The 15,445-nt window shown below is 34.5% G+C and overlaps 1 protein-coding gene across 1 annotated transcript; it reads right to left on the bottom strand.

The window, feature by feature from the left end:
- Positions 1-4,581: 4,581 nt before the first annotated feature.
- On the bottom strand, positions 4,582-11,006 carry LOC130989849 (BEL1-like homeodomain protein 4). The gene is made up of 5 exons (XM_057913981.1): positions 10,595-11,006; positions 9,072-10,347; positions 8,053-8,435; positions 7,124-7,184; positions 4,582-5,325 (listed from the first exon to the last, which is right to left on the bottom strand). Exons 2-5 carry the CDS (start codon positions 10,290-10,292, stop codon positions 4,900-4,902), a joined length of 2,091 nt encoding a protein of 696 aa, XP_057769964.1. The 5' UTR covers positions 10,293-10,347; positions 10,595-11,006; the 3' UTR covers positions 4,582-4,899.
- Positions 11,007-15,445: the final 4,439 nt, after the last annotated feature.

Here is a 15,445-nt window from a genome sequence, read left to right as displayed (position 1 = left end):
TTCCTTGACTCAGAATAAGTTCATAATTTTTATTGACTTATTTATATCAATTCTCATTCTCACGACAAATAACATTTTCACAATATCATTTCTCTCTCTCTTTATATGTATACGAAGCAGTTTCGCTTTAGAAAATACACCAATCATAGAACCTTATATATATCATTTATGTATTCATGGGGGTATATCTAAATTTTGCAAACAAATTTATTGAAATCTATGTTTCTCCAACAAACAGATAAACATTAATTCCTTACACCTTGGAGAACATATATGCAAAGCAACAATTACATTTTACCAAATTAATTATTTGTTGGTGTGTAACGTAGAAACCCTCTAAACAATGACATTTCTGCCAAGAAAATTTGGTGTAATTAATTATAATGTTTCTGCCAGAATTTATTTCCGAACGGCTGCTGTAGGTCATCATGTCCAAGACATGCAGTTTCTTTTTGTTTTTTTTTTTTTCTTTTTTCAAATAATAGAATAGAATCTGATAGTAGTATTATTCATGATCGAGATATGTGTGGATGCTTTCCATTTCTTAATGGTGACAAAATAAACGTGTCACTTTCCCCACGAAGGGGTGTAATAGTAAAATAAGCAATAACTATTTTACCTATCTTTCACATTTTACATCAATCGGTCGACTGTGATTCATTTAATTCAACGCGGTCACAAACGCAGTAATTCTGCTCTTATGCATTCTAGAATTTATTATTTGCAAAAAATAATGAGTTGCACCACAACATTTAATAAGCACCACCACATATATTGTTGACAAAAATTTAAAAATCTGTTGGCATATATATCAGTAGAAATAGTTAATATATGGCGCAAGTGAAATTAAGTGCTACGTGTACAAATGAACATAAAAACTCGCAACAGACTGCATTAGTACGTAGCGTAGTACTGTATCATCAGATGTAACAGACGAAAAACACCGAGACTGGTAACTCAATTCGGTGATAAAACACATACGTCTGAAGAGTCTCGCTTAGAGAAAATATTTCACTATGTGAGATTAAGTTGCAGCAAGGCTTACAAAAAGACTCCGTCTCTCTACGCCTTTATAACTTCTCAAAACCTCGACAACAGTAAAATATTGAAAGCTAGACAACGACTAATCTTCTAGACGTGAACACCACCTAATCCCTTTACAACTCAATACTTCACGGAACAGTAAGTAAAAAACCACAACCAATAAACGCATGCATCTTGCTCAAGCCGACACGAAAAAGCAAAGATGCAGAACTCACAAACACAAAGAGTGAATATACGGAAATCACCCAGGCAAAGCAGCAACTATCAAATATCCGAACCGATCTTCGTTCTTCTATTTTCCTTATATATATGTTTCCAAACGGTCGTTAATAATTAATAAGTATTTGAAAATAATAATCATATTAACGACCGTTTCTTCGATAGTAAATAAACTTAAAAATTTTAAATAAAAATGCACGAATTATTAACGATCAGTATATTGACGGTCGTTACACTAAAAAAATCGAAAGCTAATTAAATTAAAAAAAATTGAATGGAATGACCGTTTACATACGGTCGTTAGTAATTAAGTATATTAAAAAATAAATTAATAATAACGATTGTTTTTATGGTCATTAATACAAAAAAAATAAAAAATATATCTAACAATAGTTTTTCGGTCGTAGAACAGTCGTTAACGCCGCTTTTCTAACAACACTTTTTTTCAGTCGTTGTTTATGGTCGTAGTACAAGGATTGGATCTTGTAGTGAGATAATAATAATAATAATAATAATAATAATAATAATAATAATAATAATAATAATAATAATAATAATAATAATAATAATAATATGCTTATTTTTTTCCTTCGTTTACAAATTCCAATATTCGCCCAGTATATGTATTTTCATTGAGCTTGAGTAATGTCGATATTATTTTTTATTTCATTATATAATACTCCCTCCGTCCCAGTTTTTTGTATCCACTTTTAGTTGCCGTCCCAGTTTTTTGTATCCACTTTTAGTTGTATTTACAACTAAAAGTGGATACAAAAAGTTGGGACGGAGGAAGTATATAAAACTGTTGATGGCATCTGTAGTTCTGTTAGCACTACAGTGGATTTCGTGGGTTAAAAAAAGGTGCATTAAACTTTAGAAAAAAGACAACTTTTTTTAAGTGGTGACGCAAATTATCACTTTAAATTTTGTTGTTAAATACTAGAATGTGTTGATTCATATGCTCAGCGATATATACTGTGACAAAAAAGTTAAAAATTACAATAAATCTATGCAGCCACATTGTGGCCGCCCACACACTAATATAATAAGGATAATTTTGATTTATTTAATTTATTTTTTAAATAAAAATATGATTTAGTTATTTTATTATATTCTCTATATTGTATTTATTTTTTTTTAATTTTTTTGCATTTTTTATTTTTAATTTATTTTTTAATAAAAATAAAAAAGTTACCAAAAAATTGCAAAAAAATTACTATAATGTAGAGAATATGATAAAATGACTAAATCTTATTTTTATTTAAAAAAATATGTTAAATAAATTAAATTATTTTCTATTTAAGTAAATTGTGGGCAGCCACAATGTGGCTGTTTAGCATTACTCTAAAAATTAATACTATGCTAGTATTAATTATAGAATCAATTATGGATGCGAACACTTAGAAAATGTAATGGCTCAAGCCTCAAGCCAACTGTGAACCTAACACTGCACAAAAAAAGTTCATTTATTGCGAAAGGGAAATTATGGTACATATATATATATATATAATATGTGATACAAAATAATAAATTGATCTGTGCAGTGATGAAATAGAGTCTGTAGCTAGTATTTCATCGCTGCAGCAACATGATATGGTTCTCAAAAAAGTAGTGCAAATTAATAACGTATCTCCTTAATTAATTAATTAATTTGCATTTCTCTTAATTGTACTATACTTTGATAGTAAGACTGCATGTCAACACTCGTTGATTATTCTGTCAGGCTATAAAAAGCCTCAGCACTTTAGTATTTATTTTTTCCATGTACATATGGTTTTGAATTCATTACATTGTAAGATGAACTAATTTTTAAAGAATCACATTTTAGAGGTGGCAAATATTTCATTTGTTAATTTGAATTCATCACTTTTCTCAACGATTCGAATTTATAATGTTGCATAGCAAATTCAGAGTGAACTTATTTTATGCAATAAAATTTATTTGCATACTAACTATTCCCTATATATATATGTAAGGCTTAGAATGGTTCTACATTCTCATTTTAAATAAAATTTTTTATTTGAACCTCTCCATATATATATAGAGTTATGTTATAGTGATAATGACTATTTTGATGAAAAATGAGAATAACGAATAAGCCAATATAAATTGTGGAATTAATATGTTCTTTATAATGCACAAATAGCGAATTCAGTTAATCTGGTCAAATCTTCACCCACTCCAGGATTCGAGCCCAGGTTTAAATGGTTATTCGTATATTACAAGCAATTTATTCGTAGATTTATATTGGATCATTCGTTATTATCATTTCACACGATTAATTTGAATAAATATGAGCCATATGATTTGAATATTAATTGACGTTCCAAATTCAATTTCATTTATCATCACATTTGGCCATTATCACTGAATCACTTCTCTCTCTCTCTCTCTCTCTATATATATATATATATATGGAGAAGTTCAAGAAAGAACCATAAATAAAAAAAGAACGGAGAACCATTTTCAGCCATTCGATCATCAAGATCTACGGTAGATGCATCATCTTGTTGGATGAATATAGAACCTGGGTTCAAATCCTGAAGGGAGCATTTTTTTATAATTTTTTTAATGCATTAATTTTAACAGCGAATGCATTAATTTTTACAGTGAATGCATTAGATTTGATGGTTCTCCTGTTCTCACAAATAATGTAGTTCTCTCTAGAACCAGACCCTATATATATATATATATATATATATATAAATTATGAATCAAATAAAAATCTTAATTAATGTAAAAACTACAAATTATTCGTACTTAATCTATAAAATATATGCATTTTCGTGGTTCTGTGTTCGAATCTCAAAAGGAATGCAATTATAGAACCACAAAATTACAATTACTTTATACATTAAATTAATGCAAATTTAATAATTTTGTTGAAAAAATAGCTTTTTACTTAACCATGGGCAACCTCCCTAATGAACAAATCATATAGTGAAATTTTCGAGAGAATCATATTTTTCGAGAGAATGGAGAATAACGAACAAATCTATAAATTTTACGAACAAATCAACATAACTAATGAACAGACGTACTTAGTAAATATAGTAAAAATTTTGCCCCCATAAGATTCGAACCCCGACTAAAATGCCTGATCATACGATATATAGACTTTGTTCATTATTTTTTCATGCATTCTCCATTCTCTAAAAAGTAGTACTGGAATGTTAATTTCTTGCAATTTTTTACATGGTAAAATAGAGACAAAATAATGGTTATGATTCAAAATAATTAAGACTCAATAATAGATTTGCGCAGAGATTTTCTTGAAATGAGTTCACAACAAATAAAAAGATCTGTAGCAACCCATCCTGACATAGTAATACCATATAATTTTCATTAAAATAGAAATACAAGGTTTGCAGGTAACGTTCAAATACCAGAAGAGGAAAAACAAAGGTGTGCAAAACTTTCAACTATACAATTATAATAAACCTCGTAAACCTTGCTATCATGAGTTTCTACCATTCTCATTATATGTTTCTCTAGGTAGAGAAAAAGTGAGAGAAAAAAAAAAAAACACTAACATGAGACAAAAAAAAAAAAAAAAAAACAAAAAAAAAGCAACAAGGGTTTAATTTCTTATTAAAAGCACCGGTATTTTTTCTTAAAAAAAAAAATAATAATTAATCAACAGCCCCCAAAATCTCTAACAGAGAAGGGACTCTTCTCCGGCAAGTTTCCGGCGTGACGCAGGCCGAGCGTGAGCGAGACGTCGCCGGCATTGGCGCCGAACCTTACGAGCGCATCCGCGGCGGGCGGCGGCATGTCGTCGGCGGCGGCGTTGGTGGCGTGGTTATCCGTGAAGCAGTGCGTATTAATTGCGACGAATGAAGGGTCGTTGTCGTGCGCAGAGTCGGATCGGTTTGGTGGCGGAGGAGTAATTGCGGTGGTAGCGGAAGTGGTGGCGGTGTGAGGCGTTGGAGTCTGTGCGCTGCCGCTGCTTTGGTCCCGCTCTTGCTCGTTGCCAGACTCGTCTTTGGCTTCTTGCTGGTACATCTCCTCCACCATGGGTTTCCACAACCGGACCCTCGCATTAATGAACCAGTTCGAGACCTGCAACGCAGGTGCCCAACCATCATTAAAACCCATCATAATTAATTCATATATATATATATATATCAATGCATCACCACATGTGTGAAATTCCAACCAATAATGCACATTACATTATTCAATCTTTACTTTATATTCCCTCCCTCCCTCCCATGTATATATATGAAGACTTATTTTCATTTTTCGGATGTCTCATTTATACTGACTTATTTTTATAAAAAAAATAATATTATTTTTACTCAGTTACTATCATATCCCTATTTAAGTTACTCCAACTTTAGTTCATCATTAAATACTCTTTTCATCCCACTCTAATAGACTCGATCACTTCTTTTGGCAAAGAGATTAAGAATTTTACTTCCTCCGTCCCACTCTAATAACCTCGTTTTCCTTTTTTGGGACGTCCCACTAGAATAAGCTCGTTTTCCTTTTTGAGTAAAAAAAATGTACTTATTTGGTGTGAAGCACACCATTTTTCTCCTAAAAAGTAAGTTTCTTAATCTCAGTATCCAAAAGAATTGAGCCTATTAGAATGGGACGGATGACGTAGTTTTTAGGAGAACAACGGTGTGATCTACACTAATTAAGTATATTTTTTCTATTGAAAATGGAAAACGTGCCTATTCTAATAGGACATCCCAAAGAGAAAAACACATCTATTAGAGTGGGACTGATGGAATAATAAATATGAGCATATTAAAAAAATTTACTTATATATTTAAATTTTCCAATGATTTTTCTTATTATTTGTGTAAATTCTAATCAGCCGTATATATGGGAGAGGAGGGAGTATATTCACACTATTTTATAACTTCAAAATGCATAATTTATGATGAATCATAGTACACACAAAGAATCTAGCTAGATAGATAGATATTTTAATAATGCATCCCCGGCTATGAATTCAGTGGTGTTACTATTACACACCTAGCTACATCTTAATCACCTCAGCAAAAGACAAATGCAAACTATACTTATTAAATAACACTAGCAATTAATTTCACGACCTATGATTCAAAATATTTGCAACTCGTGTTGTTAATGCAGAAATATGCATTAATACCACACGACCTATACATAAATAATGCTGGTCAACAATCAATATTACTATAAAACATAACTATCATTTCATGATAGGAAATGATCATAAACAAAACAAGACATACTATAATCTATATATTAATCATCCCAACACCCAACCAACTTTAGGGTTTATGGAGACTACTTAAAGGCGATGCAAATACATATTTTGAATAATTCCCCTACGAGATTCGGTTTTGTATCTCTTTCCATACAACATTGATGATCCGGTTTTATTGTTTTGCATTTTTATGTTTGTGAATAAGTGGAAGAAGAGAAAAGCTAGATAACATCTTGCCTTAAATCCAAAGCCCAGTACAGTTTCGATCAGCATGAAAGGTGAAGCACATTAAATGTTTTGGACGTAAGAGAGAGATAGAGAGAGAAATCTAGTGAGAGAGAGAGATTGAAAGCTGCAAACTTTCATGTCTCACTCTTCTGTACTTGACACTGCACTTACTATTGGCAGCGGTTTTTTCTCTGTTTCAGAATTTATGTCTTTGGGGAAAAGCATCCAAAGAAACAATAAAAGGTGCCAAAAAAATAACCTTGGCTTTTCTTCAACGTAAAGCAGAATAAATAACCTATGCAACAAAATCTCCATTTACTACCTCCTGCCCACTTCATTTTTTTTTTTTCAAAATAATTTTTTTTTTAAAAATCCTAATTTTTTTTTGTAAAGAATAATGATTAGAGAAATTAGAGAGGATGAAAATACCTGGTTTCTCGATAGACCAGTCTGTCGGGCCAACAGATGCTTATCTGCATCGCTTGGGTACCTGAGATAGAGACCAAAAAAGAAAAGGACATTAGATTCCAACTTCTTACCTAAATCAGATAAAGCGACGCCCAAGCTTTATGCATTGTGTTCGTCGATATATTCAAATTCAATATTTTTTTTAAAAAAATTACTATTTGTTTTCTGAAATAATAATTCTGCATGGGCGTGGCAATCTAAGAGAGAGATGCAGCAATGGTGCAGAAGGAGCAGATGAGTAAAGCGGACTGCTGCATTTCCTTTTTGCACTGTACATGTACCTATAGTATTTTGTCTCACACTAAATAACACATTTACAATACGTTTAATGATTAATGTAAAATCAAATTTTAATCACTTTTATTGTACCATATGCCTAGCTAGCTCTGTAACGCGCAGGTGTGAATCTAGTGATGCTTGTATTTTAGTGTAAAGTTTGACGCGAGAAATGGAATTCTCACTGACCGATCCTTTTCTAGAGAGAGAAGCTTGCATGAGGGGGAAAACGTACTACTACTTTTGTTAATAAGTAGTTGGAGATGTGTTGAGGGATTGATGAGATTATTATGGTTAATGTTTGGAGATAAGGAAATGGTGGTGAAAGGGAAGGGAGAGTGAAGGCTTTATCAGCTTTTTGTAGGTGAAGGGACAACATCAAGCCCCTCTGCAAAATCACAGTCTCTTTAAACGACGATCACAAGGAGAGGGAAAAAGAGAACAAAGAAAAGGAAAAGTTGGAACAGTAGTAATATTGTCTTATCATAGAATTCTGCAATAATCATTTCTTTTGTGATTGATTATTAACCTAGCTAGCCACTTCTCTTGATCCCATAATAAAGTGGAGAGAGAGAGAGGGAGAGAGAGAGATGAGAGAGAGAGAGAGAGCGTACGGGTGGAGAAAATGCTCGAAAAGCCAAGCCCTCAAAATGTTGACCGATCGCTCGGGGAGGCCCCTTTGCGGCCGCCATGCTTCCTGCTCCATGATTCCCATCTGGTGAAACGCCCGCTGCTGACGGAGGCTCTGATCGAGCATCCGGAGCCGGGGCGTTTCGCCTTTAGTGACGCCGGAGGTGCCGGCGTCCTTCTCCCCGAGGAGGTCGCAGCTGAGCTTGAGCTGGGCGGCGATGGCGTCCTTGAGGCAGCGGAAGTGGCGGGACATCGCCTTCTGCGCGAGGGAGGTGTACGGCACCGCCGCGCCGAACCCCATCACCATGTCGAATGAGTTCACCACCATCTGCATCTGCTCGCAGTAGTGGTTGTACCTTCGGTCCACCTGCGCCAACGAACATTTTTTGCATATAAATGTGTGAAAATCATCACAGCTTTTTGTCCGGGTAAAATGATTGCTGATGTGAAGGAGGAAGAATATTACTATATACTCTTTTCCCAAGGACATATATATATATTTCAATACTGCTCCTCTGAGGATTATATATATTTTTATATGAAAAAAAAAAATGAAATGAAATCAGTTGTCAAGTCAACTATACATATATACGATAGATGGTTGAAGAAAATAAAATAAAATTGGAAGATGTATACATTAAATTTGGTGTGATGGTTCACTATCACCTTCCCAGAGAGATGGAAGACCAGTTTTTTTGGTGTTGGATCAATTTTAAGAGAGAGAGAGAGTGGTTAGCCACTCGTGTTCTCTCACTAAATGAAATGAAAATCCTGTTTGCCCTAATCACACGCCACTAATAATCGAAATATATTGAGGTAGGTAAGTGGAAATATTTTTTAAAAAATTGAATTTAATTAAATAAATCCGCCAGCCGGCAATAAAATAATGGCGGAAGGTTGCCGGAGTTTTCCGCGCGGTGGATTTTGGAGTAAATTAAGCAAACACGATTGGGTAATGGCGAGATAGTTTAATTTAGAGAGAGAAAGAGGTGAGAAGACATGCCTCGTCAAGCATGGATAATAGTTTGACCTTTCTCCTCTGATGCTCGAGCCTGTCCGCCGCGGATAAGGGCGGATTATCTTTAGACGAGGAGGAGGAGTTTCCGCCGCCGCCGCCGCCGTTGGGGTTGGAATTAGGGTTTCCGTCGTTGTTATTCTGCCTCCGGAGCTTGTTTTTCTTGAAGTGGCCCCTCCCGACGCTGCAGAACTCCTCCAGCAACTCCTGCGCCGCCTTCGCGTATTTGGAGTTGCGGAGCATATTCACGGCGCCGTAGGAGGAGGAGGGCATCGCTCCTCCCCCGCCGGCGCCGAGGCTCTTCATGTGGTACTGCGCCGGAGCCGAGCCTTGCCCGAAGAAGAGCATGTTCCCTTCCCCCATCCTCAGCTCGTCGGCTTTCGCCGCCTCGAGGTGCTGGAGCGACGACGACAGCGACAACGAGAGCCCTTGCCCCTCCACGACTCCCCCGGGGATGTCGCTAGGGTTGCTCTCGTTGCCGCTGTTGGGGAGCCACGTGAATTGCCCGAATCCGCCGCCGTGGTGGAGGGCGGCCGAGGACGACGACGAGGAGTGGTGCGGCAGCAGCATGTGGAGAGTGGAGGAGGTGGATTGCGAGGGCGGCGGCGGATGAGAAGGCGACGGCGACGGCGACCGCTGCTGCCGCTGCTGCTGAGGGTTCATCAGGAAAAGCTGCATGGCCGCGTCGGCATTAATGCTCGGAATCTGATGCTGCTGCGGTTGCGGTTGCGGCTGAGGTTGATGATGCTGATGATTTTGGTTCTTCAATTCGCCTAAATCCCCGCCCACGACCATCCCTTGCCGCGGCGGGAACCACTCCCCGCCCCGCGGATTCCGGTAGCTCTGCAGAATCTGGCTCTCGAGCAATTCGGTGGCGGTGGCGCCGCCGGCGGAGGGGAAGCTGAACATCTCCGATAGAATACCGGCGGTCTCGTAGACGGGGAGGCCGGTGGATTCCTCCTCGTCCATACCGACCAGCGGCGGCTCGAAGCCCTGGACGCGGAGCTTGTCGCGGCGGATCTGCTGGGCTATATGGTGCTGCTGCTGCTCCTGCTGTGATCTCTCGAATCCATTCGAGAAGCTGAAGATTCCTTGATGATAATCTTGGGACATAGAAATTGAGAGGTGTTGCTTGCCCACGAACTGTAGAGAATTGTAGCCTTTGGAGTGAGAGGTAACCGGAGGGACTGCTGGTGTGGCTATTCCCATATCACTATCTCTATCTTCTTCATCATCATCTATCTCCTCCTTCTCGCACCTCTCTCTAGATTTTCAAATGGATCCATACACAAAAATTCAAGATCATGTCATCGGAGGCTCTAATTTCATTACAGAGAAAATGAAAAAAAGGAGAAGAACAAAAAGGGAGCTCAGGAGTAAAAGCGAAAGCATCCAATTATTATTATTTCTTTTCTCCTTTTTATATATAAAAAAAAAAAAATTGAATTTGATTGTCCTTAACATATGAAAAAGAAATCAACTTTAGTAATTCATGGTAAACATGTACATACCTCTTATAGTTGCAGGCTGTAAAAGGGTGGGAAGCCCTCAGACATCGTTTTCTTCTTCTGTGGGATTCTAGAAAGAAAAGATAAAAAAAAATTAAAAGGAAAAAAAAAAAAAAAACACACTCTTGAATCTTGAATTGTTTTTCTTTCTCTCTCTGTCTGCTGTTTCTGAGGCTGTCGTTTCTCTCTCTATCTTTCTCTTTCTCTCCTTGTCTATCTCTTTGTTGCTCTTAATTTGTAGTGGGAGAGTGCTGTTGTTCTCTGCAATCGCCTTCTCGAAAGAGAGAACTAAAAACAAGTATTTTTTTTTTAATTAAAAAGATGTCTTCTTGTATGAATTATGAATATTTATGTCTCAACATCGTCTCTCTCTCTCTCTCTCTAACTTTCTCTCTCTCTCAGCAAACGCACACCAAATTGCTATTTCTACTATGCCTCCTTTATTTTTTTATAATTCAACTATATTTTTTGGTTTTTTTTTTTTTTATTATTAAAAAATTATTCTCCAACTTGACAAAGAAAGTTAAAAAGAGTTTCTTGATCCAGCTGAGGACAAAGATACAGACCTGATATATTAATCAGGATTTTGAAATGACGAGATCGCCCCTTTCTGTCGTGAGAGTTGTCAACAGATAAATTGATTAAATTCAATCTACTGTAGACTGTAGTATATCCAATCTTTAAGCAATTCTATTACTACAATTATTGATTTGTTATGTAGAATGATATGAAGAAAAAATTATGTAAATTTATGTATTTAGTTCCACCAATATAGGGGGGAAAATATACTAATTAATATATTGAGGAATCGTTTAATTGGAGAAATCAAGAAAAGGAAAAGAGGATAAGGCCCATATATGATTTCATTAATAGGTGTTTCGTAGTCATTTTATTTTATTTTTATTTTTATTATTTATTGTCTTTCTCGTTTTTAGGTTTTGGATTCCCTTAACTACCATTATTATTAAACTAATTTATGTGCCAATTTCTTGAATTTAATTTAATTATCTAAAAAGTGTTTATGTAATATAATTGCTGAAACGTTACGTTAGTCCATTTAAGAATGTCCATTTCAAGTTTTCAACTCAATAACAATTTGAGATGACATATCCATGAATGCATGAGAAAATAAATTGTATAATAATAATACTAATAATAATATTATTATAATTATTATTAGTCCTCGTCCAATTTTTCCTTTTATTGGATGATTTGAAATTTTGTCGTGATTAAGGATTGGACCTTGAATCAAAACGTAATCCACCAGTCTTTTAAAATGTGAATATCTCAACAAAAGAATAAGTAAACTTTGCAGCTATTTATAATAATTATTATTATTAGTCCTCGTCCAATTTTTCCTTTTATTAGATGATTTGAAATTTTGTCGTGATTAAGGATTGGACCTTGAATCAAAACGTAATCCACCAGTCTTTTAAAATGTGAATATCTCAACAATAGAATAAGTCCTAAACTTTGCAGCTATTTGTCTTTGGTAATAAAAGTAGTAAGAACCTTAATACCTCATGTATAAAAGCTTAATTAACAATATAAGACAAACCTCTTTTTCTTCTACTCACGACTGCGCAATTTGATTAAAGCCTAATCCACCGCAAATTTGAGGTTTGCAATTTAGTGTTGCATGCAATTCTTCTGTTCGTATATACCACACCACTTATGTATATACATATATATATAAGAGTGGGATTATGTAATATCCAAACCTCAAGTAATATGTAGCACCTAATTTAAATTACACATTTTGTTTATGTCGCACACCAAAATTGTAACACGTGGCAGAAGCCTCTCAAGGCAAAATCCACATAGCAAACATGTTTATCATGCAAAAGTTTCACACAAAAATAATAATAACCCTACACACAAAATGCATTAAATTGTGGAAAAAAATGCATTACATTTTTCGACAGATTTGGTAATTCTTGCCTCCCCCACGCCCTCCCCCCCGGGGCCATTTATTTTTAATTTTTTAATTTTTACATAACTTTGCACACAAAAATGCATATGTATAAACACAAAAATGGAGCATTCACATTGGTTGAGTCAGCTACTGAATCATCCATACTCCGGGACCACTTATGAGTCAATACATGCATTAGTGTGACACAATTTTTGTGTGTGTAAGGTTATATATTTTTGTGTGAAACATTATGCATGGAAAACATGACTGTTTGAAAAAATCTATATAAAAAAAAATTGACAGCGAGAGGGAGAGAGGGGGAAGGGGCAATGCATTTTTTGTACAATTTAATGCATTATTGTGTGAAACTTTATGCATTGAAAAATATGTCATTTTCAAAATATCTAAAAAAATCAACAATATATATATATATATATATATATATATATATATATATATAAAATTGACGGGGGGTGGGTCAACGCCAGAAAAATCTGATCGGTCGAAAAATGCAATGCATTTTTGTACAATTTAATGCATTTTTATGTGCAAAGTTATGAAAAAAAAAAATTTTAAAATGATCAAGAGGTGGGGGTGGGCCGGTGGGGTGGGTCAGCAGCAAAAAAATCAAATTTGTCGAAAAATGGAATGCATTTTTTGTACAATTTAATGCATTTTGATATGTAAAGTTATTTATTTTTATGTGAAATTTTATGCATGGAAAACATGTATGTTTCTAAAAATCAACAAATAAAAAAAAATATTTTTTTAATATCCAAAAATTATATTCTAATTTTACCCCTGCGCGGATTTTGCCTTGGAAGGCTTTAGAAGATCCTTGCTACGTGTCACAATCTTGATGCGCCACATGTCCAAAATTACGAATAACGAAAATATTTTACTGAATAAAATAGTGTTATTCATGAATATAATATTTTACTTAATGAACAAGAAATATTATTTGCAAAAAAAAAGGACAATAACACATGTCAAATGCATCGACAATAATAATATTCAAAGGCTATTGTACTACTCACTTTTTTGACAAACATACAATATTTCGAACATTAATAAAAACTAATGTAAATGAACTAAAATTTTGCTTATTATAATACTTCCTCCGTTCACAAAAAAAACCACACTTATCGTGAACAGAGGGAGTACATTTTTTAAAGTTCATATGCTTTTATTAGTTGTTGCACCCAATGATCTTGCTAATTTGTTTTGTTCCTTCCTAAGAGACGACGATGGGCCACTATCGATACGATTTCAAAAAAATATTGACAAGAAAATCCGTATTATTATTTAAAAGACATACGATTAACAGAACAACACATAAAGAATAATCATTATTTTTTAATAAACAAAACATTAAATATTAAATTTCCAAATAGCATATCCAAATATTTGAACAATATAACAACATATAACGAATAATCACAATATTTTAATGAACAAAACACAAAATATTGAATATTCTGTATATGCTCTGCTTCTTCTTCGCAGTAACCAGTATTTTATAATTGAAGAGAGTGCCGCCCTTTGTGAAACAAGAAGACAAGAAACATAATGTGCAGAAACCAAATCAATTATGAGAAGAAACAATATTGCGAATTTGATTAATTAACCATACAAAATGAGAGATGTTAATTACGGTGATGATCAAATCAAGTATCAACATAGTATTTGAGGGAACTCTTTGAGAAGAAATCATTTTTTCCTTTCTAGCTAGATGCTGCTCTGCGCCGAGATGCCGCATTGTTGGCTGCAGCAGTGGTGGTCTTTGATTTCTTCAGAGGCGAGGGGGAGAGCGCGAGAAGCTCCTGCAACGGCAGGGTGTAAGGTGGTCGGGGAGAGATGGTCGATGCCCGTGACGTAGTCGAGAATTTGGGTGATGAATGGATGACTGAGAGGGAGAGCCGAGGGATGGCGCCGCCACCATCCGCGAGGCGGATAGTGGGGCGCTTCGACGACTGAGAGATCCGCATTGAATCTATGGGAATCCATGGATCTCATGCTCCAACGGGTTCTGAATTTTGAAAATTAAATTTTTCGCTTCATATGAAATTTGAACCGTGACTTTGAGTTCATTCAACAAAGCGATAAAGCAACTGTAAATTTTTGATGAACTAATGATTGAAAATGGTTCCTATTTTATATTTTAAAAAGAATTTTTATTTTAACCTATCCTTATACATAAACTACATAATATAGAATTTATATATATATATATATGCAAATAAAAATATCATTTAATTTAAAACTAAAAAATGATTGCACTTAATCACTAAAATAAATTAATCAATAATCCCTCTAGGCTACGTTAATTTGTTCGATTACTTTTTGCTGATTTGGGAAAATCATATTAGACTATTCACTAATTCTTACCTACAATATTTTGAAGCGAATTATCTTATAAAATAAACTATTATTTTGAAGTAGGTCATGTACTACTAACTTTGTCAATCCTGCAAATTATTTATCACTTAATATTTTTGTTATGGAGTTCTCATATTTTGTTAATTTTCCCCCTTAATTATTTTTCTTTTTGCACGTCACACTTCCGATAATTTAAAGCTTTTATTTAACTAGTTATTATAATTATATTTCCAAATTATGGTGGAGCCGGCAAGATTTTTAAAATTTGGGATGGGAGAAATAAACATGTAAAATAAACGTAAAGAAATATTTAATATTCAAATGAGTACATTCTGCAACATTGTTAAGTTTTCTAAAGTCATGCATACTAAAATACAAAAAATTATATAGATGTCATGCATACTAAAATACAAAAAATTATATAGATGTCTGAAATATTTTTCAATAAGTTTCCATTTGTCGAAAGCAATTGATAATATTTTAGGGGCTTGAGGTTTTCACCCCTTTGAAGCTTACGTTTTTACCCTCCAGTAATTATTCGAATAAATTTAGAATTTTTG

This window comes from Salvia miltiorrhiza, chromosome 6 (assembly GCF_028751815.1).
Source record: "Salvia miltiorrhiza cultivar Shanhuang (shh) chromosome 6, IMPLAD_Smil_shh, whole genome shotgun sequence".
NCBI lineage: Eukaryota > Viridiplantae > Streptophyta > Magnoliopsida > Lamiales > Lamiaceae > Salvia > Salvia miltiorrhiza.
This window is presented reverse-complemented; position numbering and strand designations above follow the sequence as displayed.

Bases quoted from the DNA above. Each gene is read 5' to 3' on its own strand.
- LOC130989849 (XM_057913981.1), bottom strand. From the start codon at position 10,292: ATGGGAATAGCCACACCAGCAGTCCCTCCGGTTACCTCTCACTCCAAA. The intron at 7,185-8,052 runs GTACGCTCTCTC...TCTCTATCTCAG, and splicing joins TTCGAGCATTTTCTCCACCC to GTACCCAAGCGATGCAGATA. The intron at 5,326-7,123 runs GTATTTTCATCC...CCTGCGTTGCAG, and splicing joins CTGGTCTATCGAGAAACCAG to GTCTCGAACTGGTTCATTAA.